At 43.5% G+C, this 27,899-nt stretch overlaps 1 protein-coding gene across 1 annotated transcript in view; it reads left to right on the forward strand.

Moving 5' to 3' along the window:
- Positions 1-9,168: 9,168 nt before the first annotated feature.
- dctn4 (dynactin 4) overlaps positions 9,169-27,899 on the forward strand; it is a 45,326-nt gene continuing 26,595 nt past the window's right edge. The window contains 4 exon segments of the mRNA XM_072590308.1: positions 9,169-9,333; positions 20,175-20,245; positions 25,873-26,051; positions 27,366-27,409. Of these exon segments, the coding sequence (XP_072446409.1) occupies positions 9,199-9,333; positions 20,175-20,245; positions 25,873-26,051; positions 27,366-27,409 (429 nt within the window). The 5' untranslated portion in view covers positions 9,169-9,198.

Below are 27,899 nucleotides of genomic sequence, written 5' to 3' on the forward strand. Positions count from 1 at the left end.
GAGCAAAGGGCACTTTCCAGATTGTTAATTGATTCTTGGAATAAAAACAACTGCACAGAGATGGCTTCAAAGATACAGAGCAGGAAATGGACAGAAGCCAATCAAAATACCAGCAATACATGCTGTTATGGAAGCTGCATGGAGAGTAGGACTGGTATAATTTTCTGAAATGAATCTTAAATCATGGTTAAGCTTCCATCAAACAAGTAGATTCCACCCATCACTTAGGGCTAGGATCACTGAATGAACTGTAAAGAATCATTTCTCTCTGTGTGGTTCCCACCACGTGAATCTTCATCATCAAGAAACGGGAAATCCAGCAGAGTAAGGAAAATGGATTTAAACATACGGAGTAGAGTATTCACAGTGCTGAATCTGGATGGAGAATCAACTGTTGAAAAACTGCAGGTAGCTGCAACAGAGAGGGACCTAGGCATTTTATTTTATTTATTGCCCATCTCTAGTTGCCCCTTGAGGAGGTGGGGATGAGCTCCCTTCTTGAACTGCTGCAGTACATGTGCTTTAGGTTGACCCACAATACCCTCAGGGAGGGAATTCCATGATATTGACCCCAGTGACAGTGAAGGAACGGTGATCTATTTCCAAGTCAGGATGGTGAGTGACTTGGAGGGGAACTTGCAGGTGCTGGTGTTCCCATGTATCTGCTGCCCTTGTCCTTCTGGTTGGAAGTGGTTGTGCCTGAGGTGCTGTCTGAGGATATTTAGTGAATTTCCACAGTGGAATCTTGTAGATAATACACTTTTCTGCTTCAGTGGTGGAGGGACTGGATGCTTGTGGATGTGGTGCCATTCATTTGAGTTGCTTTGTCCTGCCAAGCTTCTTGAGTGTTGTTGGGGCTGCACCCATCCAGCCATGTGGGGAGTATTCCATCACACTCCCGACTTGTGCCTTGTATATGATGGATAAGTTTTAGGGAGTCAAGGGGTTAGTTAATCTCTGCAGTATTCCTAGTCTCTGACCTGCTCTTGTAGCCACTGTGTTTATATCATAGAATCCCTGCAGTGTAGAAACAGGCCCTTCGGCCCAACAAGTCCACACCAACCCTTCAAAGGGTAACTCACCCAGATCCAGTCCTCTACCCTATTATCCCATATTCACCCCTGACTAATGCACCTACACATCCCTGAACATAATGGGCAATGTAGCATGGTCAATTCACCTAACCTGCACATCTTTGGATTGTGGGAGGAAATCAGAGCACTTGGAGGAAACCCACACTGACGTGGGGAGAATGTGCAAACTCCACACAGTCACCTGAGGCTGGAATCGAACCTGGGACCCTACCAGGCAGCAGTGCTAATCACTGAGCCACCATGTCACCCCAGTTGAGGCAAGTCCAGTTGAGTTTCTGGTCAATGGTAACCCCCAGTATGTTGATAACGGCAGATTCAGTGATGGTGATACCATTGAATGTCAAGGGGTGATGGTTAGATTGTATCTTTTTGATGATGGTCATAGTCTGACATTTGAATGGCCTGAAGATTACTTGTCACTTGTCAGCCCAAGCCCGGATATTGTCCTGCTCTTGTTGAATTTGAACATGAACTGCTTCGGAGTCTGAGAAGTCACAAATAGTGCTGAACATTGTGCAATCATTGGCAAACATCCCCACTTCTGGCCTTATTATTGAGGAAAGGTCATTGATAAAGTATCTAAAGATGGTTGGGCCTAGGGAACTACCCTGAGGAACTCCTGCAGAGATGTCCTGGAGTGAGATGACTGACCTCCAACAACCACAACCATCTTCTGATGTGCCAGGTATGACTCCAACCAGCGGAGAGTTTGCCTCCTTGTACCCATTGATTCCAGTTTTGCTAGGGCACCTTGACGCCACACTTGGTCAAGTACAGCAGCCTTGATTTCAAGGGCTATCACTCTCACCTGATCTCTGGAATTCAGCTCTTTTGTCCATGTTTGAACCAAGGCTGTAATGAGGTCAGGAGCTGAGTGGCCCTGGTAGAACCTAAACTGGGCATCACTGAGCAGGTTTTTGCTGAGCAGGTGCTGCTTGATAGTAATGTTGATGACAACTTCCATCACTTTATTGATGATCTAGAGTAGACTGATGGGGCGGTAATTGGGTGAGTTAGATTTGTCTTGATTTTCATATACAGGACATACCTGGGCAATTTTCCATATTATTGGGTAAATGCCAATGTTATAACTGTATTGGAAGAGCTTGGCTAGGGGAGCGGCAATTGCCTGGAGCACAAGTCTTCAGTACTATTGCCGGAAAGTTGTCAGGGCCCATAGCCTGCGCAGTATCCAGTGCCTTCACCTATTTCTTGGGCAGGTTCAGTTGAGGCATTCAGGGGTCATTGGATGGCCATTTGGATAGAAATGGGGAAAAGGTAGGAAATTGGCACTGGGAAATGAAGGGCCGAATGATCTCCTTTTACACATAACAATTCTGCGAATCTGAGTTCCTCCTGGTGCCCTGACAACTGTTTCTATTTACTTATTGCAATGTTAATCATGTAGCTAACGTCAATGGAACAGATTAACTGGCCATTAATCGACTGCCTTAATTTAATATTGTTATATCCCTAGCATTTGGCATTTCCACCCTGAGAAAAATCTCTGACTATTATCTTAGAATTCCTGCAGTGTGGAAACAGGCCATTTGGTCCAACAGGCTAGCACAGTGGTGCAGTGATTAGCACTGCTGCCCCACAGTACTAGGGACCTGAGTTCAATTCCAGCCTTAGGCGACTGCTGTGTGGAGTTTGCGCATGCTCCCTGTGCCTGTGTGGGTTTCCTCCCACAGTCCAAAGATGTGTAGGTTAGGTGAATTGGCCATGCTAAATTGCCCATAGTATTCAGAGGTGTATAGGTTAAGTGCATTAGTCAGGGTGAAATGTAGGGGAATGGGTCTGGGTGGGTTACTCTTCAGAGGGTTGGTGTGGTCCTGTTGGGCCAAATGGCCTGTTTCCATGCTGTTGGGATTCTATGATATCCAACCCTAAAGTTAAACACTGAAGATGTTGTAAATCTCAAATAAAAACAGAAAGCACTAGAGGAAACCCAGCAGGTCTAGCAGCACCTGTGGAGAAAGAAACAACTCTGATCTCTCATGAAGGGGCTGTCTGTTTTTGCTGTTCCACGTGCCCATTAACAATCAGCACAATCCTTCTGATTTTCTGGCAGAAGCTGACTAATTTTCAGTGTGAATGGCCTTATTTTACAGCAAAGGCAACGTATGGTTTGCAACAGGCTATCTTTCACTTCTGATCTGATGTTATAAGTGTAACTGCAGATATGTGGATGGAACATGTCCATAAGACAATAAGATAAATGATCAGAATCAGGCCATTCAGCCCATTGAGTCTGCTCCACCATTTGATCAGGGTTGATATGTTGTTCAACCCCATTCTCCTGCCTTCTCCCCATAACCCTTGATCCCCTTACTCATCAAGAACATATCTATTTCTGTCTCAAATACGCTCAATGACTTGCCCTCCACAGACTTCTGTGGTAATGTGTTCTACAGAGTCACCACCCTCTGACTGAAGAAATTCCTCTTCATCTCAGTTTTAAAGGGTCATCCCTTCACTCTGAGGCTGTGCCCTTGGGACCTACTCTCACGATGTCTACTCTACCCTGGCCCCTCAGTATTCTGTAAGTTTCTCGTCCTTCCAAACTCCATCAAGTACAGACCCAGAGTTCTCCTGGATCATTCTTGTAAACCTCCTTTGACCCCCTCCAATGCTGGCACATCCTTCCTTAGATATGGGGCCCAAAACTGCTCACAATGTTCCAAATGTGGTCTGATCAGTACATCTCAGCTGTTGTGTCCTAGCCCTCTTGAAATGAATGTTAACATTATATTTCCCTTTCTAACTGCCAACTGAACTTGCATTTTAACCTTAAGAGAATCCTGAACTAGGGCTCCCAAGTCCCTTTGTGCTTCACATTTCCAAAGCATTTCCCTATTTAAAAAATGATCTGTGGCTCTATTCTTCCTACAAAAGTGCAAAATCTCACACTTTCCACATTGTATTCCGTATGCCATTTCTTTACCCACTCTCCTAGCCCTTCCAACTCCTTCTGCTGCCTCCCCACTTCCTCAACATTATCTGCACCTCTACTTATCTTTGTGTCTTCTGCAAACTTAGCAAAATATGACCTCAATTCCTTGTTAGTGTATAAAGTGAATAGTTGTGGTCCCAACACTGATCTCTATGGAATTCTACTCATCACTGGCTGCCATCCTGAAAAAGACCCCTTCGTCCCCACTCTTTGCCTGCTTCCAGTCAGCCAATCCTTTATCCATGCCAGCACTTTGCCCCAACACCATGGGCTGTTCTCTTATTTAGCAGCCTCCTGTGTGGCACCTTGCCAAAGGCCTTCTGGAAATCCAAATAGATCCTGTTTACTGGCTCTCCTTTGTCTAACTTGTTCGTTAACTCCTCAAAACATTCGTACAGATTTATCAGACATGACCTACGCTTGACAAAGGGTGCTGACTCAGTCCTATTTTACCATGCACTTCCAAGTACTATGCAATCCCATCCTTAATAATGGACTCTAAAATCTCACCATCCATTGAAGCGAATCAACCTTTAATTTGCTGTCATTTGCCTCCAGGCCTTCTTAAACTGACATTGTACATTAGTCATTTTCCAGTCCTCTGGTAGCTTCCCTGGCTCCAGTGATTCCTGAAAGGTCACCACCAATGTCTCTACAACCTCCACAGTTATCTCCTTCAGAACCCTGGGTGTGGTCCATCCAGTCTGGGAGATTTGTCAATCTTCAGACCTTTCAGCTTCCCCAGCATCTTTTCCTTGTGATGGCCACTACACCCACCTCTGCCCCCGACTCTCTTGAAGTTCTGGTGTGCTGCTGGTGTCTTCCACTGTGAAAATTGATGCAAAGTACCTATTCAATTCTTCTGCTATTTCTTTATTTCCCTTTACTACTTCTTCAGCCTAATTTTCCCAGCAGTCTGATGTCCAGTCTTACCTCACTCTTACCTAATATGTAAGTTTAAAAAACTCTTATAATCTTCTTTAATATTACCAGCTGGCTTACCCTCATATTTCATCTCCTCCCCTCTTATTGATTTTTTTTAGTTATCCTCTGCTGGTTTTTGAAGGCTTCCCAATCCTCTGGCTTCCCGCTAATCTTCACCATATTGTACACTTTTTCTTTGCTTTTATGTTGCCCCTGACCTCCCTTGTCAGCCTTGAATGCCCCCTCCTCCCTTTAGTATGTTTCGTTTCCTTGGGATGAATTTTTGCTGTGCCTCCTGAATTACCCCCAGAAACCCTCCCATTGCTGCTCCAGTGTCCCTCTTGCTAGGGTTCCCTTTCAAGTTAATCTTGCTAGCTCTTCCCTGATGTCTTTGTAGTTATCTAACTCAATTGCAATATCATTCCATTGGATTCCAACTTCTCCTCTTTAAACTGCAGGGTGAATTCTGTCATACTGCAGTCACTGCACCCCAGGGATTCCTTCACCTTAAACTCCATAATCAAGTCAACCTCATTACACATCACCAAATCAAGAATTGCCTTTTCCATAATGGGGTCTACCACCTGACTTTCCCAGTTCACCTGCACATTGAAGTCCCCCATGATTATTGAAGTACTGCCTATCTTAAATGCCTTTTTTATCTCCTGATTTATTTTCTTTCCCACTTCCTTACTACTGCCAGGAGGTCCGTACGTAACTCCAAATGGGGTCTTTTTCCTTCGCATTTCCTCAACTCTATCCACACAGATTCTATGCCCTCCAACTCTTTATCACTTCTTACATTTGAGTTAATTTCATTCCTTACCAACAAAGCAGCCCCTCCCCCCTCTGTCTAACTTCCTGTCCTTTTTGATGGGATGGATATTTAATTTTCTCCCTGATCCCCTTGCTGCCACGTCTCTATGATAATGGTGGACCTTTTTAAGGGTGGCATTCCATCTGATGTATTGGGGAGGGACACTCCGAGATCCAAATTGGCTGCTGCACTTCCCAAAACAGTGATGACTATGCAACATAGCAAAACTGGAGTCCATGGGAATCAGGGACAAAGTCTTTATTGTTTGGAGTCATAGGAAGATGGTTGTGGTTGTTGGAGGTCAGTCATCTCAGCTCCAGGACATCTCTGCAGGACTTCCTCAGGGTAGTGTCCCATACTCAATCATCTTCAACTGCTTCATCAATGCCAAGTGATATCAAACCATACAAGGCTGGAAATTAGAATAGCTAGATGGTTGTTTTTGACTGGCAAAAATACAATGGGCTGAAGGGCCTCTCTGCATTATAGATTTCTATGACTCTATGGCCTTCCCTCCATCTTAAGGTTAGAAGTGGAGATGTTTGCTGATGATTGCAGAAAGTAGATAAGTAAGGGGCTGGAAGAACACAGCAAGCCAGGCAGAATCGGAGGTGGAGAAGTCGATATTTCAGGTATATTTCTTCAAGAATTTCTTCAAGAATTGGAATGTGGAGGTAGAGGGAGCTGCAGATAAAGTCGGGGGGGGGAAGGGTTATTCACTTGTATTCACCTATCACTACCTCACTACTACCCCCTCTCCCCACCCATAACCCTTCACCTCCCACACCCCACACCCCCTTATCTGCAGCTCCCCCTACCTCCATCCTAGTCCTGAAGAAGGGTTATACCCAAAACATTGACTTCTCCATCTCCTGATGCTGCCTGCCTTGATGTGTTCTTTCAGCCTCCTACTTGTCCATATTGGATTCTAGTATCTGCAGTTTTCTTTTGTCTCTAACGATGATTGCAGAAAGTTCAGCACCACTTGTAAATCCTCAGACACTAAAGCAGTTCATATTCAAATGAAGCAAGACCTAGACAAAATACTGTGTTGGAATCCACAGAAAAGTGACAAGAAACATTCATACCGCAAAAATGTCAAGGAACGATCATAGAGTCATAGAGATGTACAACACGGAAACAGACCTTTCGGTCCAACTCGTCCATGCCGACCAGGTATCCCAACCCAATCTCGTTCCACCTGCCAGCACCCGGCCCATATCCTTCCAAACCCTTCCTATCCATACACCCATCTGGATGCCTTTTAAATGCTGCAATTGTACTAGCCTCTACCACTTCCTCTGGCAGCTCATTCCATACACGTACCACCCTCTAAGTGAAAACGTTGCTCCTTAGGTCTCTTTTATATCATTCCCTCTCACCCTAAACCTATGCCCTCTAGTTCTGGACTCCTCCCCCACCCCAGGGAAAAGACTTTGTCTATTTATCCTATCCATGCCCCTCATGATTTTATAAACCTCTATAAGGTTACCCCTCAGCCTACGATGCTCCAGGGAAAACAGCCCTAGCCTATCCCAGTAGCTCAAATCCTCCAACCCTGGAAACATCCATGTAAATCTTTTCTGAACCCTTTCATGTTTCACAATATTCTGGACAATCTAACTACTGTCCCTTGACATTCACAATACCAACGATGAGTTTTCTGACTATCAACACCCTCGGGGCTACCATTGGTCAGAAATTCAATTGGACTCATCAGATAAAAAACACTAGCTGCAAAACGAGGTCAGGGGATAGGAATACTGCAGTGAGTAACTCTCCTCCTGACTCCACAAAGCCTGTCCACCATCTACAAGGCACAAGTCAGAAGTGTGATGGAATAATTCTCATTTGCCTGAATGGGTGCAGCTCTAACAACACTCAAGAAGCTTGACACCATCCAGGCCAAAGCGGCCTGCTTAATTGGCACCACATCCACAAGCATCTACACCCTCCATCATTGATGCTCAGTCACAGCAGTGTCTACTATCCAGGAGGTGCACGGTAGAAAATCACCAAATTTCCTTCAACAGCACTTTCCAAACCCACAGCTGCTACCATCTAGAAGGACACGGGCAGCAGAGACAAGTTCCCCTGCAAGCCATTTGCCATCCTGACTTGGAAATATATCCCCATTCATTCACTGGCACTGGGTCAAAATCATGGAATTCCCTTCCTAAGAGCATTGTGGGTTTACCTCCAACACATGGACTGCAGTGGTTCAAGAAGGCAGTTCACTACCACTTTCACTAGGGCAACTAGGGATGGGGAGTCCAGTGATACTGATGTCCTAGGAGTGAATTTAAAAAATATATACTCACAACTTCTAAGTGATCGTGGAATTTTGAAGTCAGTAAATATGTCATAGAAATGCAAATTCTTGCTTAAACATCAATACCCAACACAGTCTGGTCAGAATCTTGCTGCTCATTATGAAAAGAGTTAATGGGTATGCTGCTCACTTTAAACTGCAATTGCATGGAGGCCAGAGTCTTTGAGTTGGACAATTGGAATAAACTCTGACTTCTCATTGCATCTTGTGTGGCAAAGCTTCACATTTCACTACTGCATTCTAGTGGTGGCAAAGTCACCCCATGCCCAAATATTCTTTGCTCTGCTTAACATAGGGGATTTCTGTGATGATTGGATAATAAAACATACTTTGGAGCACTTAATCAATTGTTTCCAGAGCCCCTGTACGGTATAACCCATCATGGATTCTGTCACTGTCCTCTCACAGTCCACAGACAGTTCAAAGAAAAAAATGCTGACACATCAATGCAGTGCCACGTGAGTGCACAGCACTGGAGCAGGTCGAACTTCAACCTGGATCCTGTGGCTCAGAGGTCAGCATAGTACAATTGTACCACCCCTAATGTCACTCAGTAAAAACAGGAATTTCGGGAGAAACTCAGCATGTCATGTCTGGCAGCATCTATGAAGAGAAAAAAAGAACTTTTTGAGTGTTATATGACTCTTCATCAGAAATGGAATAATTTTATATCTGAGATTTTGTTTGTTAAGCAAAGGTATTATGAGGTATATGCCAAAGAAAGTTATATGGAGATAGACCACAGATCAGACCTGATCACAATGAATGGCAGAGGGCTAGAGGGCTCCTGTTCCTACATTCTATCCCCGGCTGGGATAGTATTCTTATCTGGGGGTAAGGGCCTACTCTTGTTTCTATGTTCCTCTATTCTATCCTTGCCATTAAATGGGCTGAATGGCCTACTTCGTATCCTATACTCTTTGTTTCTGTAGTGCACCTTGTTCCATCTCAGTTACTGAACGGGCTGAGTGGCCTTCTCCTTAAGGGAGGGCTGGCGGTGACGTCACTACGTCGGACGTGGCGATGACGTAGAGCCCGCTGGGACGTCATTGCGCCGGTCATGTGACCCGGGAAGATGGCGTCGCTGCTGCAGCTCGAGCGGGTGGTTTACCTGGTTCACGGCGACAAGAAGCTCCGGCTCCCGCTCTCACAGCTTTACTTCTGCCGTTACTGCCATGAGCTGCGCTCGCTCGAGTGCGTTTCCCACGAAGTAGGTGCCGCCGCCAGACTTTAAACCAGACTTTTGCAACCCGCCTCCTCCCTCCACCCACCCACCCGCCGGTTCAGCCCAGGCCCAGGCCCAGGCCCAGGCCCCGGGGGGCCTGGCATAGACTGCCCAGCCCGAGCCCCGGTCTGACCCCAGTCCCAGGGGCCTGGCAGGAATAGCCTAGCTCTAGGCCCCAGCTTCAACCCCAAGGCCAGCCCCAGGCCCAGGCCCAGCCCCCATCCATCCACCCGGTGCCCTCCTGTCAGTCAGTGCTCTCCATTGCGGTGGGGAGGGGGGAGGGGGAGGAGAATGGGTCCTGGCCTTAGGGTGGTGGGAAGAGAGAGAACTCAGGCCCAGGCCGTGAACTCCAGAGCCCCATTCGCTTCCCCCTTGCAGCCCATTAGACCACATCCCACCCCTAACATGAACGGTGGGGATGAGGCGCTGGCTGGGAAACAAATGACAGAAGTTGCTGGAAAATCCCAGCAGATCTGTGGAGACGAATCAGATAATGTTTCGTGACCAGTGACCCTTCCTCAGAACAGAGCTGACTCAAGCCTGATCTGGCCTTCCCATCTTTCCCAGGCCACGCCTATGTTTCCCTTCTCCCCCTAATTCACCCCCATGCTCAACGTCTCTCCACGCCCTCATCGATGCCAAATTTGTCATCATCTCCCTTTGGCCTGATGTCTAACCAACACCCACCATGGTCTCCCAATCTCACATAGCACCCCCTGCCTTCTCTGCCATATGTCCAAACTGTTAAAAGGAAGTGGTGTTTTAATTTTCTTATGACTTTGCTGTTCATAAAGTCAAGCAAAATTTTAATTATTCCTACTCCTCCGCAAAGCACCGAGTGGCAATATGCTTTGTGTTGGAAATTTATTTTGGAAATGCTGTAATGGTTCAGGCTTGAGTATTATATTTGATAAAAGGCAGGATTCACATGTATTTGGAAAGGCAAGGATTGATTAGGGATAGTCAGCATGGCTTTGTGAATGGGAGGTCATGTCTCACGAACTTGATTGAGTTTTTTGAAGAGGTAGCAAGAAGGATTGATGAGGGTAGATCAGTAGATGTGATCTATATGGACTTTATTAACTTGACAAGGTTCCCTGTGGGAGACTGGTTAGCAAGATTAGATCTCATGGAGTAGAGGGTGAAATGGCCATTTGGATACAGAACTGGCTTGAAGGTAGTGGTGGAGAGTTGCTTTTCAGACTGGAGGCCTGTGAGCAGTGGTGTACCACAAGAATCGGTACAAGGTCCACTACTTTTCCTCATTTATATAAATGATTTGGATGTGAATTTGGGGGGTATGGTTAGGAAGTTTGCAGATGACAACAAAATTGGACATGTAGTGGACAGTGAAGAAGGTTACCTCAGAGTACAATGAGATGTTGATCAGATGGGCCAATGGGCTGAGGAAGATGGAGTTTAGTTTAGATAAATGCAGCATACTGTATTTTGGAAAAGCAAGTCAGGACTTATACACTTGTAAGATCCTAGAGAGTGTTGCTGAACAAAGAGACCTTGGAGTGCAGGTTCATAGCTCCTTGAAAGTGGAGTCGCAGGTAGATAGGATAGTGAAGGCGGCATTTGGTAGGCTTTCCTTTATTTGTCAGAGCATTGAGTACAGGAGTTGGAAGATCATGTTGTGGCTGTACAGGACATTGGTTAGGCCACGTTTGGAATATTGCGTGCAATTCTGATCTCCTTCCTATCGGGAAGATGTTCTGAAACTTGAAAGTGTTCAGAAAAGATTGACAAGGATGTTGGCAGGTTTGGAGCATTTGAGCTATAGGGAGAGGCTGAATAGGCTGGGGCTGTTTTCTCTGGAGCCTCGGAAGTTGAGGGGTGACCTTATAGAAGTTTGTAAATCATGAGTGGCATGGATAGGATAAATAGACAAATCTTTTCCCTGGGGTGGGGGAGTCCAGAGCTAGAGGGCATAGGTTCAGGTTGGGAGGAGAAAGATATAAAAGGGACCTAAGGGGCAAATCTTTCACTTAGAGGGTGGTGTGTGGATGGAATGAGCTGCCAGAGGAAGTGGTCGAGGCTAGTACAATTACAGCATTTAAAAGGTATCTGGATGGGTATACAATAGGAAGGGTTTGGAGGGATGTGGACCAGGTACTGGCAAATGGGCCTAGATTAGGTTAGGATATAGAGTTGGCATGGACAAGCTGGAGCAAAGGGTCTGTTTCCATGCTGTATGTTTTTATGACCCTATGTATGCCAGAAAATAGAGTAAAATAAAATTGAGCTTGTGGGCAGAGTAAGCAGTCGAAAGAATACAGACAGAAAAATCTTGGATAACTTCAGTGTAACGCCGCAGACCACCATGAGGATAGTTTCCTCTTCCTGATTCTCATGTTCCTGTTTTTAAAAACATTATCTGAATGGGAGTCTTCACTCAACAAACTATGAATCTGATAAAAACTTTGGTTTAGAATCATATTTGGTGAGCATAGCACATGACTGATTCACAACTTTTCTTGACCAGGTGTATAGAATGTTACAGTACAGTACAGGCCCTTCAGCCCTAGAGTAGTGGGGGCATGGAATGCGCTGCCCGTGGGAGTGGTGGAGTCAGAATCATTGGCGACCTTTAAGCGGCATTTGGATAGGTACATGGATGGGTGCTTAATCTAGGTTAGAAGTTCGGCACAACATCGTGGGCCGAAGGGCCTGTTCTGTGCTGTATTGTTCTATGTTCTATGTTGCACTGACCTGTGAAATTAATCTGATGTCCATCTAACCTACATTGTCCCATTATTATCCATATGTGTGTCCAATACCCATTTAAATGCCCTTAATGTTGACGTGTCTACTATTGTTGCAGGCAAGCCCCAACTACTTTGAATAAAGAAAGTACTCCTGATATCTGTCCTAAATCTATCGCCCCTCAATTTTAAGCTATGTCCCCTCATGTTAGCCTTCACCATCTGAGGAAAAAGACTGTCACTGTCCACCCTCTCTAACTCTCTGATTATCTTTTCCATCTTGATTAAGTCACCTCTCAACCTTCTCTCGAATGAAAACAGCCTCAGTTCCCTCAGCCTTTTCTTGTAAGACTTTCCTTCCATACCAGGCAACATCCTAGTAAATCTCCTCTCAGCCCTTTTCAAAGCTTCAACATCCTTCCTATAATGTGGTGACCAGAACTGTACGCAATACAGTAAGGTGCAGCCTTACAGCTAAAGCATGTCCTTGTGGCTCCGAAACTCAATCCCCCTACCAATAAATGCCAACATACCATATACCTTCTTAACAACCCTATCAACTTGGGTGGTAACTTTCAGAGATTTATGCACCTGGACATGTTGCCGCACGGTGGCTCAGTGGTTAGCACTGCTGCCTAACAGCACCAGGGTCCCAGGTTCGATTCCAGCCTCGGGCGACTGTCTGTGTGGAGTTTGCGCCTTCTCCCAATGTCTATGTGGGTTTCCTCTGGGTATTCCAGTTTCCTCCCACAGTCCAAAGATGTGCAGGTCAGGTGAATTGGCCATGCTAAATTGCCCATAGTGTTCGGTGCATTAGTCAGAGGGAAATGGGTCTGGGTGGGTTACTCTTCGGGGGTGGGGGGGGCCGGTGTGGATTGGTTGGGCCAAAGGGCTTCCATACTGTAGGGAATCTAAAATGTAGGGAATCTAAAAAATGCAATACCAAGATCTCTGTTCATCTACACTGCCAAGAATTTTATCATTAGTTCAGTACTCTGCATTTCTGTTCCTTCTTCCGAAGTGAGCTACTTCACACTTTTCCACATTAAACAGCATTTGCCACGTCTCAGCCCAGCTCTGCATCTTATCTATGTCCCTCTGTAACCCACAACATCCTTCGGCACTATCCACAACTCTGCCTACCTTAGTCTCATCCGCAAGTTTACTAACCCATCCTTCTATGCCCACATCCAGATCATTATAAAAATGACAAACGACAGTGGCCCCTTGGGTTACACCACTGGTAACTGAGCTCCAGGATGAACATTTTTAATCAACCACTGCCCTCTGTCTTTCAGCTAGCCAATTTCTGATCCAAAACGCTAAATCACCTTCAATCCTGAAACTCCGTATTTTGTGCAATAGCCTACTGTATGGAATCTTATCAAACGCTTTACTGAAATCCATATACACCACATCAACTGCTTTACCTTCATCCACCTGTTTTGTCACCTCGAACAACTCAAGATTAGTTAGGCACAACCTACCCTTCACAAAACCGTGTTTACTATCCCTAATCAGAGTATTCCTTTCCAGATGATTATAAATCCTATCTCTTGTAACCTTTTCCAACACCTTACCCACAGTCAAAGTAAGGCTCACTGGCATATAATTACCAGGGTTGTCCTGACTCCCCTTCTGATACAAGGGAACAACATTTTCTATCTTCTAATTTTCTGGCACCATTCCTGTCAACAGTGATGACATAAAGATCAAAGCCAAAGTCTCTGGAATTGCCTCCCTGGCTTCCCAGAGAATCAGAGGATAAATCTCATCTGGCCTAGGGGTCCTATCTATTTTCAGATCTTCCAAAGTTGCTAAAACCTCTTTGTCAACCGCAATCCCATCTGATGTTGTAGCCTGTATCTCCGTATTCTCACTAACATTGCTCTTTTCCAATGTGAATACTGAGCAAAAGTATTCATTGAGCACTTCCCCTATGTCCTCAGATTCCACACACAACTTCCCACTGCTATCTTTGATTGGCCCTAATCTTACTTTATTTCTTTTATTCCTGATAAAGCCATAGAAGGCCTTAGAGTTTTCCTTGATCTTATCTGGCAACAACTTCTCATGTTCCCTCCTGACTCCTCTTTGCCCTCTCTTTAGATCTTTTCTGGCTAACTTATAACTCAAGGCCTTCATGCCTCATCCTCTCATAAGCCGCCGCCTTCATCTTGACAAGAGCTTCAACTTCTTTAGTATCCCATGGCTCCCTCACTCGACAACTACCTCCCTGCCTGATAGGTATATATTATCAAAGACCTGCATAGCTGTTCCTTGAATAAGCTCCACATTTCAAGTATGTCCATCCCCTGCAGTTTCCTTCTCCATCCTATGCATCATAAATCTTGCCTAATCGCATCATAATTGCCTTTCCCCCAGTTATACCTCTTTCTCTGCAGTATATACCTATCCCTGCCCATTGCTATTGTGAACATAACTGAATTGTGGTCACTATTGCTAAAGTGCTCACCTACCTCTAAATCTTAACACCTGGTTGGGTTCATTCCCCAGTACCAAATCCAATATGGCATCGCCCCTTGTTGGCCTGTCTGCATACTGTGTCAGAAAACCCTCCTGCACACATTGAACAAAAACTGATCCATCTAAGCTACTTGAACTATTCGTATTCCCAGTCAATATTGGGGAAATTAAAATCCCCTTTAACAACTACCCTGTTACTCTCGTTCCTATTGAGAATCACCTTTGCTATCCTTTCCTCTACATCCCTGGAACAATTCGGAGGTCTATAGAAAACTGCCAACAGGGTGACTTTCCTGTTTCTAACCACAGTCCAAACTACCTCAGTGAATGGGTCTTCAAATGTTATCTCAGCTGCTGTAATTCTACCCTTGATTAACAATTACCTCCCCTCCCCCACATCTTTTTTTAACCATCATCTCTACTCTTACTGAAACATATAAATCCCAGAATCTGCAACAATCATTCCTGTCCCTCCTCTACCAATGCCTCTGAAATGGTCACAACATTGAAATCCTAGATACCAACCCATGCTGCAATTTCACCCACCTTATTCCAGATGTTCCTGGTATTGAAGTACACACATTTCAAACCAACATCCTGATTGCCATTGCTCTCTTGCGACCTTGTAAACCTATCCCTGACCTCTCTACCCTCAACCCCCTTTACACTGGAGCTACAATTAGGGTTCCCATCCCCCTGAAATTTGTAAATTGTAAATGACCAACATAAGATGATGAAATCGAAGATGTGGAGCAGTGAGAAAAGACAGAATAATCCAATATGAAGTTGTGAGATTCAATTGCACCAAAATTCAGGAGTCAGGATGATAACTCACAATCATATGGTGCAGCAGGGGTGCTTGGACTCATTAAATAAGTACTGCAAACAATACACTAAATCTCACTAGTCCCATTTTCCAGCAATAGGCCTATAGCCTTGAATGCTCTGACGCTTCAAATGCACATCTTTTTAAACGTTGAGGTTATCCATCTCACTACCTTTCCAGGCAGTGCATTCCAAATTTCCACCACCCACTATTGGGAAAAAAACTTTCTCAACCTGCTCCCCACAACCTTCTGCTGCCATAAAATCATGCCCCCTCATTATTGACCCATTAACTAAGGAATAGCTGCTTTCTATCCATCCTGTCCATGTCCCTGATAACCTTATACGCCGGTCAGCTGACCCGTCAACCTTTTTTGTCTCAAAGATAACAACCGACACTTATCCATTCTGTCTTTGTAGAAGGTGCTCCATGCTAGGCAACATTCTGGTGAATCTTCTCTGCACTCCTTCCAGCGCAATAGCATCCTTCCTATAATGGCTGATGAGAACTGCACACACTACTCCATTTGTGGACTAACTAAAATTCTGTACCACTCCAACAACCTTTATCAATGGCAAAATTTGCAGGGAAGAAGGAAGAATGAAAACAAACAATTTGAAGAGGATGTTGGTTGACATTTCGGTAGAGGATAAATGGAACACATTTAAATGAATAATGCTGAGCCTGAAGAGCAAACTTGGCTAAAGTAAATATGACCTCCAGATTGACTGACAAAGGGAAAAACGAGTTCTGTGGATCGTCTGGGCTGTAAGGAGGGGGGAGTTTGGTTGAGTACTGTATTGTGCAGAAACCAACTAAAAATAGATGTCAAAAAGGGATGTAAAAAGAAAAATATAGATTCAGAACAAGGTACAACAGTAAAATGTTCAACTTGCTGTGAATGCCAGAAATCTGAAATAAAAACAGGAAATGTTAGAAATACCAGGTCGTACATTCCCTGTTTAAGGGAAACAGAGTTAATGTAATGGGTCATTACCTTTCATTTAAAAAAAAGACAGTTTTGCATTTGCAATATTTTTGATTTTTAAGACTGTCCTGTACCTCCATATCTCCTCGAAATTAATACGGACACGGCTGCTGCCTGGCTAAATGTTGGCCCTTGAATTGGTGATCAAAATCAGCATGAACTGTTTGGTCTGAGAGAGAGAGATGAAGTCTTAAGACTTTTTTTCACTGGGACAAGGTGGATAAGAGGAAATTTAGGAATTCATTAAATTAGTAAGAACATCCATCAGAGATTGGGGAAGAGTTTCCCGAGCCTGGTTAGTCAGTGACAGGATTGTGAGATTCCAGAGTGAGAGAATGGTGGGGATTATTACTTCTCATGAGTGCGAATACTGGCAATTACCAAACCTGTCTGTAAGAGAGTGACTGGGATTATTAATAGTCATTAGATAGTCAATGACAGGGAAGCGATGGTATTGTGATAATATCACTGAAGTAGTAACTCAAGAGTCCCAGACTATTGTTCTAGCACCAGGTTTTGAATCCCACCATGGCACATTTTTTAAATTGATTCAAATTTCACCATCTGGAATTAAAACATGTAACCATAAAGTAAAACACAACTGCACATGTTGGAATCTGAAGAAACTCAGCTGGTCTGATGCCATCTGTGAAGTGAGAGCAAAGTTAATGTTTTGAGCCTGGTGAACTTCCTTCAGAATGCATTCTGAGTTTCTGCTTTTGTTTGTAATGTATAACATTGTGACTTGTCATTAATATCGATCTGCTATACTATGGAAATCTATCACCCTTACCCACTTTGGCCTACATGTGACTCCAGACTCTCAGTAATGTGATGACTCTCAAATGCTTTCTGAAAGCCACTGAGTTCAAGGGCAATTAACGAAGGACAACAAATTGCTAGCTTTGCCGGCAATGCTCACTTCTCATGACTAAAAGTTTTTAAAAAGCACTGTTGGATCCGAGATTGCATAGCAGACGAGAGGAGAAATGGAGAAAGACCTTTGAGTTACCTGATACTGAGAATAGTGATCTTGAAAATGAGGATCAGGATCTTGAAATGATTTCACAGGAGGTCTGATAATTTGGTATATGGTTTTGTGTGTATCTGTTTATGTAGAATCCAATTTAAAGGCTTTTGATGTGTAGTAATTTGTTATAATTAAATGTGTGTAAGGGCAAAGTTGCACAAAAACCTATTTAAATAACCAGTTATTTTTGATTTGGTGAAGTTGATTTGGGGAAGTAATATCAACCAGACTAGCAGAATAATTTCATGGGATTTTTTACGCCTACTTGCAAGGGCTAGAGGAGCTGTAGCTTAAACTCCCACCCAGAAGAAGCACCACTTGCCATGCAGCAAGCCCTCAGTTCTGCACTGAAGTCACAATTAAACTTATCTTCTCCATCCCTAGGTTGGCATTTGAACCTGTGACCTCCTGGTTCAGGTAGGCAAAAGTGAGGACTGCAGATGCAGGAAACCAGAGTTTAGATCAGAGTGGTGCTGGAAAAGCACAGCAGGTCAGGCAGCATCTGAGGAACAGGAAAATCGACACTTCGGGCAAAAGCTCCTTGGATGCTGCCTGACCTGCTGTGCTTTTCCAGCACCACTCTGATCTAACCTCCTGGTTCAGTGCAAGATTGGCAGTCTTGCCTCCGGCCCATCTGACGTAGAGCACGGAAACAGACCTTTTGTTCCTTGGTCAGCGCCAACCAGACATCCCAGTCTGATCTAGTCCCGTTTGACAGCATTTGACCTGTTTTTCTCTCAACTCTTCCTGTTTATATACCCATCCAGATGTCTTTTAAATGTTGTAATTGTATCCACCTCCATCACTTCCTCTGGCAATTCCTTCCATAAACGCACCACCCTGTGCACAGAAAAAGGTCCTTTCTAAATCTTTCCCCTCTCACCTTAAACTTATGTTCTCTAGTTTTGGACTCACCCACCCTAGGAAAAAGACCTTGGCTATTCACCCTGTCCATGCCCATCAAGGTTTTATGAACCTCTTCGATGCTCCACGGAAAAAAGTCCCAGATTATTCAGCCTCTCCTTATAACTCAAACCCTCCAGTAACAGTATTCCAGATGATTTGCAGCTTGCAGTGACTAGTAGGTGGGAAAGCAATCTGTATAAAATTTGCAGAAACCGAATCATGATGTTATAAAGGCATGAATTGTGGATCTGAGCAGAGGGCAGGGTATTGGTGAGGAGCAACTCGCGTGCTTTGGATACATTGGTGTAAAGCAGTGGGATTCTACTCGTCTTTCACTTGTTGACCAAAAACCAAACTGATTTGGGTTGCAGTCAGCCTGCAACCAATGGTGATGTGATTAAGGCAAACCATATAAATGTAATTAAACATATGAAACAATGAACAGACTCAAAAGCATGATATGGAAATGGCAGTAATGTAAATATGTATGATTGGGTCCCTGATTCTTTCGAAATGACAGGGCTATTATAATTTGAGCAATTTCGTTTTTTCATTTTGGAAACAATTTTTGGATGAAGATAAAATCCTTTGGGCTGTCTTCCATACTTTTCAGCACCATTGGAAGGGTATTTTGATGCATCCATTGTTACCTGTGTTGAACAGCAAGCCCAGTGAACTGGTCTCACTTCTAGTCCTAGTTTGGCTGCTCACGAAGGGCAAAACTTGTCAGACTCCCAATCACAGAATAATCTACATTTTTCTGTCCAGTGAGTGAATGTTCATTTGCTCTCAAGCAAGTCCTTCTGCCAGTGTCCTTGATTGTGAATGGGTATGTTGATATTTGACTCAAGTTTATTGCCTTTTTCCACCTCAGTCTATCCATTGTTGAAATCTTGAATATATCTTGGGTGGTCTACTTGCCATCTTCCAACCTCTGGAGACTCGGCTCAACTCAAATTCTTCTGTTCTCATTCTTTACCAGGTGTATCACCTGTCATTGCTAATCTGCATTGACTACTAGTCTCCCAGTGTCTCTATAAATTATTATTCTTGTGTCTAAATGCTTCAATCACCTCCCTGTATCTGTAACCTTTCCAGCATTTCAGTCCTTCTGCCAACTCCTCCAACCTAACTTCCCTATGACTCTAGTTTCTTGTAAGCCTTCATTGCCCTACTGTTGGTAGCTATGCTTCAAGTGAATATGTGCCACTCCCAAGAGTTTTTTTCCCTGGTCTCCCTGGTTGTTTTTCTTCCTCAAAGTCATTGTTTCAACCAGAGCTTGGTTGATGCATGCAGTAGATTTTTCTTTAGGGCTCTGTGGCTGCATTTCATGTTCACTCTGACTTGCTTTTGGACATTTTCCTGTTAGGTGGGTGCCATGTAAATGTAAGTTATTGTTGCCTCATCTGTGAACATTCAGTCATAAGGAAAAGAAAGGAGAGAATTCATGCAATTCAGAATATCCCAAAGCATTTACAACCCATGGAGTACTTTGGGCATATAGTCAGCAATGTAATGCTGAAAATACTACAGCCATTATGTGCATAAAAAGCTCCAAGAGCAGGAATGAAATAACAAACAGATGATTTGCTTTTTAGTATGGGATAAGCCCCTTGAGGACTTCTTCCTCTCAATGCAATCTTCTCTGATAGTGCAGCACTTTCTCAGTATTGTCGTGAGGATTTATGTCTGGTATTTGGGCTCAGGTCTCTGGGGTTGGGCTTGAACTGACAAATTTCTGATTCAGGTGAAAGTGCCACCCATTCAGCCCCAGCTGCCACTGTATTTGTGGATTTTGTAATTCGTCGCTAAGCAGTTGGATTGCCAGCAGTTTTAGTTGGATGTTGTGCAACTGCTAATGGTCTAACTTATGGTTTCTAGGTGGACTCCCATTACTGTCCAAGCTGTCTGGAGAACATGCCATCAGCTGAAGCAAAGCTCAAAAAGAATAGGTAAGCAGCTTTGTCTGTTACCAGAGATTCCAACTATTGTAAAAAGTGTTTGATGTGACTGCTGCTGTCTGGGCTTGTGAAATTAATTGATGTCCCATTGGGAATTACATCCCATTTCCTTGAAAACTGTGCAGTTGTTTTCATCAAGCAATTCAATGCTTAAAGCTAGTGTCTAGATTCTATACATTGGGTAATGATGAGATGCAGTGATAATGTCAGTAGGCTTGAAATCTAAGATAACCAAGATTATATTCTGGGGGTATGGATTCAAATTGCACTATGGGCAGGTAGTAAAATTTGAATTCAATAACTATTGGGAATTTTAAATAAAAGCTAGCCTAAATCATGTAACCATTGTTCATTATCATTCAAGCCCATTTGGATCACTAATGTCCTTTGGGGAAGGAAATCTGCCACCATTATCTGGTCTGGCTTACATGTAACCCTAGACCCACAGCAATGTGGTTGACCGTTAAACTGCCCTCTGGGCAGTTAGAGATGGGCAATAAATGCTGGCCAGTTAATAATGGCAACATCTCACAAGTGAATTTTAAAATTGAATCTCTCCTGACATTAAATTTGCGTCCACTGGTCACAGACCCACTTGTCAGTAACAACAGTTTCTTCCTGATTGTTAGGTCTACAAAATCTTAACTTCAATCCTAGGTTTTCTATCCCAGTTTCCATAGCTCTGTCCACAGAGCTTGTAGAGTCAGGAGGTTATGCCTGAGTGGGATGTAGGTCAAGTTTAGTGGCAAATTTGGTTCACATTATAAAGTCTTAGAACCGTATTGCATGGAAACACACCCTTTGGCCCAACCAAAGTCTTTCCCAAGTTTAAATATGGATTGAGAGTCAGATTCTGACATAGAGCTATCAATTTAAAAGTAAATTAAATTGCCTTGTTATACAAGGGCTGCCTGCTAGGGGGAATTATAAGTTATTGGCTCAGTCATTGGTAATTTCTGAAGGAGAAAACTACGCGAGCAATGACTCATCAGAGACTAATTTTAAGGGAAAGGATTTTCAAAAGCTTAGTAAGAGGCATGTGGTCAGGAAACTTTGCTTGAGTGAAATGTAGATCAAGTATAAGAGTGCATATTGTTCATAAATCATGGGAAAAAGTGCCTTAAGTAAGAAATATATATAAACTCGGAAAATGTCTTGAGCGTTAGCCAGACATTTCAATACTAATAGGTTTTTATTAATATTTGTCGAGTTTATTAATATTGGTAAAGTTTCTTTTTAAGCAATGGTAAAGTTAAGTAATAAAAGCTTGACAGGGCTAGTTCAATCTCAAGTATGCACTTCCTTTGCTATCTGGGAACTCCAGAGTGTTTCCCGTGACCTTGGTTACCATTTGTAGTGAAAGAGTCATTGACAGCATCTCAGGCTCCAGATTTTGGAACTTGAACAGCAGCTGTGATGCACTGTGAGACTGACAGATAATGTGGAATGGATGATGCAATGGGAATGGGGAGATAGTGCAGGAGTCCCCTGAGTGCTTTCAGCTCTCCAACTAGTGTCTGCTCTGAATCCTACTGTGTGTGTTGGTCCATTTGGGTAATGCATTGGAGTCAAGTGGCTCAGAGGGGAAGTCTGGAAAATAAACCATCGAGATATGTAATTAGGGAAACAGAGATGTTTCTGTGATCGCAGGTATTATAGTCCAGGATGGTGCATTGTAATTTAGTGCCAGGATCGAGCCTGTTATTGAATGGCTGCAGAGCTTCCGAGGGAGGGAGGGAGGGTGAACAGCCAGTAGTCATGGCCCATATTAGAACCAATGGTGTTGAAGGACTGCAGTCCTGCTTTCATAATTTCAGGAGTTAGGTAGAAAATTAGCAAACAAGACTTCAAAAGTAGGAAACAAGACTTCAAAAGTAGGAATCACGAGATCACTTCCAGTGCCATGCGCTAGTGAGTCTAGAAATGGGATAAGGTAGATGATTGCATGGACAGAAAGTTGGTGCAGAATGGAGGACTTTAGATTCATAAGATATTGCTGTGAGGAAGATGGGATCTAGACAAGCCAGATGGTTTGACTGAACAGAGCCGGAAACATGTAATTTTTGAAGCATTTTAGTTGTGCTACTATGGGTGGGAACCTTAGGAGATGGTACGTTAGCACACTGCCCTGATACTAAGTGCTGGGAAAGAGAACTGGGATTGAAATAAAGAACAGTAAAGGGCAACCTCGATTATCCAAATGACACAGGCAGGGAGTGTTTTGTTTGGATAATAGAATGTTCAGATGACACAGTTTACCCAAGCATCGGGACCTTGAGATCTTGTTCAGACAATCCAAAATTCGGATAATCGATGTTCAGATAATCGAGGTTGTACTGTAACTTATTAGATAGGGTCACAGTAAGATAGAAAGTAATGAAGCCTAAATTAGGATTACTGTGAATGTATGAAAGCACATGGAATGTGGTATATAAGATTGAATTGGAAGTGCAGGCTGCCAAATGCCAAATGGCTAGAACAGAGACCTGGCACAAACAAGGACAGGATTGGATGTTAGATATTTCTGAAGATAATATGTAAAGGAAAGATAGGAAAGGAGGGAAGGGAGGGGTGACATTATTGAAAAAGGAGGGTATTGCACTTATGAAGACAGAATGTGCCCTGTGTGGATCATGACAGAATTGATTTGTCTGGAGCTAAGGGACAAAAAGGGTAGAATTATGTTGCTCAATGTAGTCTATGGGCAAGGACAAAGAGCCCCAAATTTGCAAGGAAATTGCAGAGAGGTACAAAATTGTTATTATAACTAACTTCAAGACTTTTTTTGATTGGGCTAATGCTTTAAATGTGGTGTATAAAGGTTTCTAGAAGGCATTTAATGCATGCCACACAACAGCCTTTTAACTGAAATTAGACTCATGGAATAAAAGAGACAGTAGCAAAATTGGTGCAACATTAGCTGAGTGAAAGGAAACAAAGTAATGGTTAATGGAATTAGTTCAGGGGAAGATTTGTAGTGGAGATTCTCAGACATTTGCTTTTCCTATTAATGATCTAGGGTATAAGGACACAATTTCAAAATTTGCAAATAATATGAAACTTGGAAGCATCGTAATTGTCAGGAGAATAGTGTTGAACTTCAAAAGGACTCTGGTAGGTTGGTCGAATGGGTGTTATGCGCTGAAGATAAATGCGTTTGAAAAATGTCCAAGTTCCCACTTCTTCGTGAGAGCTTAATTTCAGTTAACCACTCTCCATAAACCACTCAGCCCACTGTTTACGAGCTCACATATTGAGTCAACCATGTTGCACGTTCTCCCCGTGTCAGCATGGGTTTCATTTAGGTGCTCCAGTTTCCTCTGCAATCCAAAGATTGTGTAGATTAGGTGGTTTGGCCACACTAAATTGTTCATAGTGTCCAGGGATATGCAGGCTAGATGGAACAACCATGGTAAATGTGGGATTACTGGAATAGGGTTGGAGGGTTGTTGCAGATTTGATGGACCAAATGGCCTCTTTCGGCATGATAGGGATTCTATGAATTCATAGCCAATTAACGTTTAATTGATATGTCCATCACCTGTTCTCTTGTCCCATTAAGTCTCAAGGGTCCCGTTAGTCCATAGTAGATGATAACAGAGTGGATGAGTAGCACGTGGAGTTTAATGTGGAGAAGTGAAGTGTCATGTACATTGGTATTCAGAGCATGGAGAAATATAAAATAAAGGATACAACTTTAAAAGTGGACAAAGGAACCTGGACAACATGGGCATAAGTCATTGATGTTTGCAGGTTAGGTTGGGAGGGTAGTTAGAGTCATAGAGATCTATGGCACGGAAACAGACCCTTCAGTCCAACTTGTCCATGCTGACCAGATATCCCAACTCAATCTAGTCCCACCTGCTAGCACCAGGCCCATAGCCTTCCAATCCCTTTCTATTCATGAACCCATCCAGATGCCTTTTAAATGTTGCAATTCTACCAGCTTCCACCACTTCCTCTGGCAGCTCGTTCCATACACGTACCACCCTCTGTGCGAAAAAGTTGCCCCTTAAGTCTCTTTTATATTTTTCCCCTCTCACCCTAACGCTATGCCCCCTAGTTCTGGATTCCCCCGCCCCAGGGAAAAGACTTTATCGATTTACCCTTTCCATGTCCATCATTTTGTAAATCTTAATAAGGTCACACCTCAGCCTCTGCGCTCCAGGGAAAATAGAGACAGCATGGAAACAGACCCTTCGGTCCAACCCATCCATGCCGACCAGATATCCCAACCCAATCTAGTCCCACCTGCCAGCGCCCGGCCCATATCCCTCCAAACCCTTCCTATTCATATACCCATCCAAATGCCTCTTAAATGTTGCAATTGTACCAGCCTCCACCACATCCTCTGGCAGCTCATTCCGTACATGTACCACCTTCTGTGTGAAAATGTTGCCTCTTAGGTCTCTTTTATATCTTTCCCCTCTCATCCTAAACCTATGCCCTCGAGTTCTGGACTCCCTGACCCCAGGGAAAAGACTTTTTCTATTTATCCGATCCATGCCCCTCATAATTTTGTAAACCTCTATAAGGTCACCCCTCAGCCTCTGATGCTCCAGGGAAAACAGCCCCAGCCTGTTCAGCCTCTACCTATAGCTCAAGTCCTCCATCCCTGGCAACATCCTTGTAAATCTTTTCTGAACCCTTTCAAGTTTCACAACATCATTCCGATAGGAAGGAGATCAGAATTGCATGCAATATTCCAACAGTGGCCTAACCAATGTCCTGTACAGCCGCAACATGACCTCCCAACTCCTGTACTCCATACTCTGACCAATAAAGGGAAGCATACCAAACGCCGCCTTCACTATCCTATCTACCTGCGACTCCACTTTCAAGGAGCTATGAACCTGCACTCCAAGGTCTCTGTTCAGCAACACTCCCGAGAACCTTAACATTAAGTGTATAAGTCCTGCTAAAATTTGCTTTCCCAAAATGCAGCACTTCACATTTATCTAAATTAAACTCCATCTGCCACTTCTCAGCCCATTGGCCCATCTGGTCAAGATCACATTGATAAAGTTTGCTGTATCTGAGGGTCTATTAATGGTGTATCGAATATAAGAACAAAGAGGTTTTATTGAGCTTTATAAAACACTAGTTCAACTACAGCTGGATATTGAGCCCAATTCTGGCTATTGCGTTTCAGGAGAGAATGTTCTCAGTATCCCACAAAGGATAGAGAACAAGAGGGCAAAGGTTTAAAGCAAACTGTGGACAAAAATTCAGAAGTCACATTGAGGAAAACCTTTATGCATTGATTGGCTAGAATCTGGAATGTCCTGAGTGTGTTATGGAGACAGGTTCAATGGAGACATTCTAAAGGAAATCAGACTTATTTGAAAAGGAAAAAAGTGTTCAGGATTGGGAAGAGAAGGTTGTAGGTGAGATGCTCTTTTGGAGAGCTGAATCAGATGTGATAGGCTGAATGATTTCCTCCTACACCATAGCGATGCTGTGACTGAAATTGTCTTCCATTCTCATTTTCACCTGCACTCATTTTTGTGTGAGTGACTGATTTCCAGACTGACTGATTTGCAGCAGTTGATTATTTCATAGTTGGTTAGTTAGTTTGACCTAATTTCTGCTGTTTGTCTTTCACTTGTGCTTTGTAGGTGTGCTAACTGTTTTGACTGCCCTTGCTGCATGCATACCCTCTCCACAAGAGCCACCAATATCCCAGCACCACTCCCCGATGACCCAGCCAAGACCACCATGAAGAAAGCTTACTACCTGGCTTGTGGTTTCTGCCGCTGGACTTCTAGGGATGTTGGCATGGCTGACAAATCTGTAGGTAAGTAATACCGATTCAGCTGTGTGATGGTGAAGGCAGGATAGAGCTAATTTTGACAGCTTTTCAAAAAACTGGCAAAATGGCTGCCTCGTGTTCGGTGTAGTGCTATTTTATTTGCAAGCAGGAAGAACCTCAAGGGGAGCTGGAGGAATATAAGCTATCAGTGAAAATCAGCCTTTATTCACTGCTGCCATTAGTTGGTGTGTGAGCACAATTATGAACCCTATAGAGAATCTGACAACTGCACTCCTTGCTTCTTAAAATGACCTCAACACTGACCTCTGGCCAAACCTTCCTGGACCCTCCATGATTGTGTAATTTTCTACATGCCTTGTGCAATGTCTATGATATTGTGTTGAAATAGTATTTTACTTGGTTACATCCTGTACATAAAACTAAGCAAAGTTTCAGGTATCTGTTATTGCTTTACACAGTTTTAACTGATGACTTCAATTTTTTTTTAATGGATTGCCTTTCTTATGCTTATTTTATCAAACACTGCTCCTTAGGTGAAGGTGTATTGCTGTGATCGCAAATACGGAAAGGATGAGACTTGCGAAATCCTGTAATTCGGACCAGTATTGACGATGTCTTTCTGATGGTTGACCTTGCCTCCTCCTATCTGTAGTCAATAAAACTGAGTGTGCAGCTTTTCTGAATGTGCTGAGCATGAACCCACTGTTGTGTTATGTTCAGTGCTGGGTTCCAACGTCTAGTCCTCAACAAAGACCATCTCCATTCCATCGATGTCATTTCTCAATCACAGCTGTACTGCAATGCATTCTGCCCTTTCATTCAGTTTTGAGTACAAGGCGTTTGAATTCTCAGTTCTGAGTCAGTTTGTGGGTTGATGCCCTTTTCTAAAGATTTGAGCGTATCACTCAGGCTGACGCTGCTTGTTCAGTGCTAAGGGGTGCTGTATTTTTGATCAGATGGTAAACCACTGCTGAACTGCTCCCTTGTGGAATTAAAATATTCTTTAGCTCTCTTCAAAGAAGAGCAGGAAGTGTTCTCCAGTGTCCTGGGCGCACAATGTTTACAGATTATCTGTCCAGTATTGCATTATAGTTTGAGAGAGTTTACTATATACAAATTGGCTGGTACACTTCCCTGCATTATAACAGGGACTGCACTTCAAAAGTATTCATTGACTATAAAGCGCTTTCATGGCCGTAAAAGGGACATGGTAACTTTTCTGTTTTATGGGATTCGCTTGAATCAGACTGCTCTCATTGGCCTCTATCTTTACCCTGTTTGTGTAATGCTGTATTAGCAACATCATGTGATGTACTAACCACATTCTTTTTCCTCCAGCCAGCGGAGGATGGCAAGAACCAGAGAATCCTCATACCCAGCGGGTGAGTTTGATGGTGTAAATGAAACATGAATGTAGTGTTTCGCTGTGGTTCACCAGCACTCATTTCCTGTACTTACTGACTAGTTCTGGGGTGCAGCCCCAAGGTTTCTGGATACCTAAGTGCATGAACTGAGACAGCATGTGGACACATGCTTCAACTAAATATATATTGAGAGTAGGGGCACCAAAGCCAAATTATACACGATCCTCACTTTTTCCAATAGGAACTGAGAGCGATAGGAGCAAGAGAATAGGCTATTTAGCCCTTTGAACCTGTCCCACCATGTAAAAAGTTCTAGCTTCATTTCACCTTCCTGCCCTTTCCTCCTAGCTCTTCGCTCTCTTCACTCTCCAACTGACAGTAATTGGGAGTCTGGTTAATTTCACTTCACCTTTCCCAGTCCTGAAATAAATGAGCTGGATTATAGCATCTCTTCCAAAATGAAGATTGGCTTTTGGTTTCATTCTTTAGGCCTAGAGTGGTTGCTGTC

Source organism: Chiloscyllium punctatum, chromosome 20, assembly GCF_047496795.1.
Source record: "Chiloscyllium punctatum isolate Juve2018m chromosome 20, sChiPun1.3, whole genome shotgun sequence".
NCBI classification, from domain to species: Eukaryota; Metazoa; Chordata; class Chondrichthyes; order Orectolobiformes; family Hemiscylliidae; genus Chiloscyllium; species Chiloscyllium punctatum.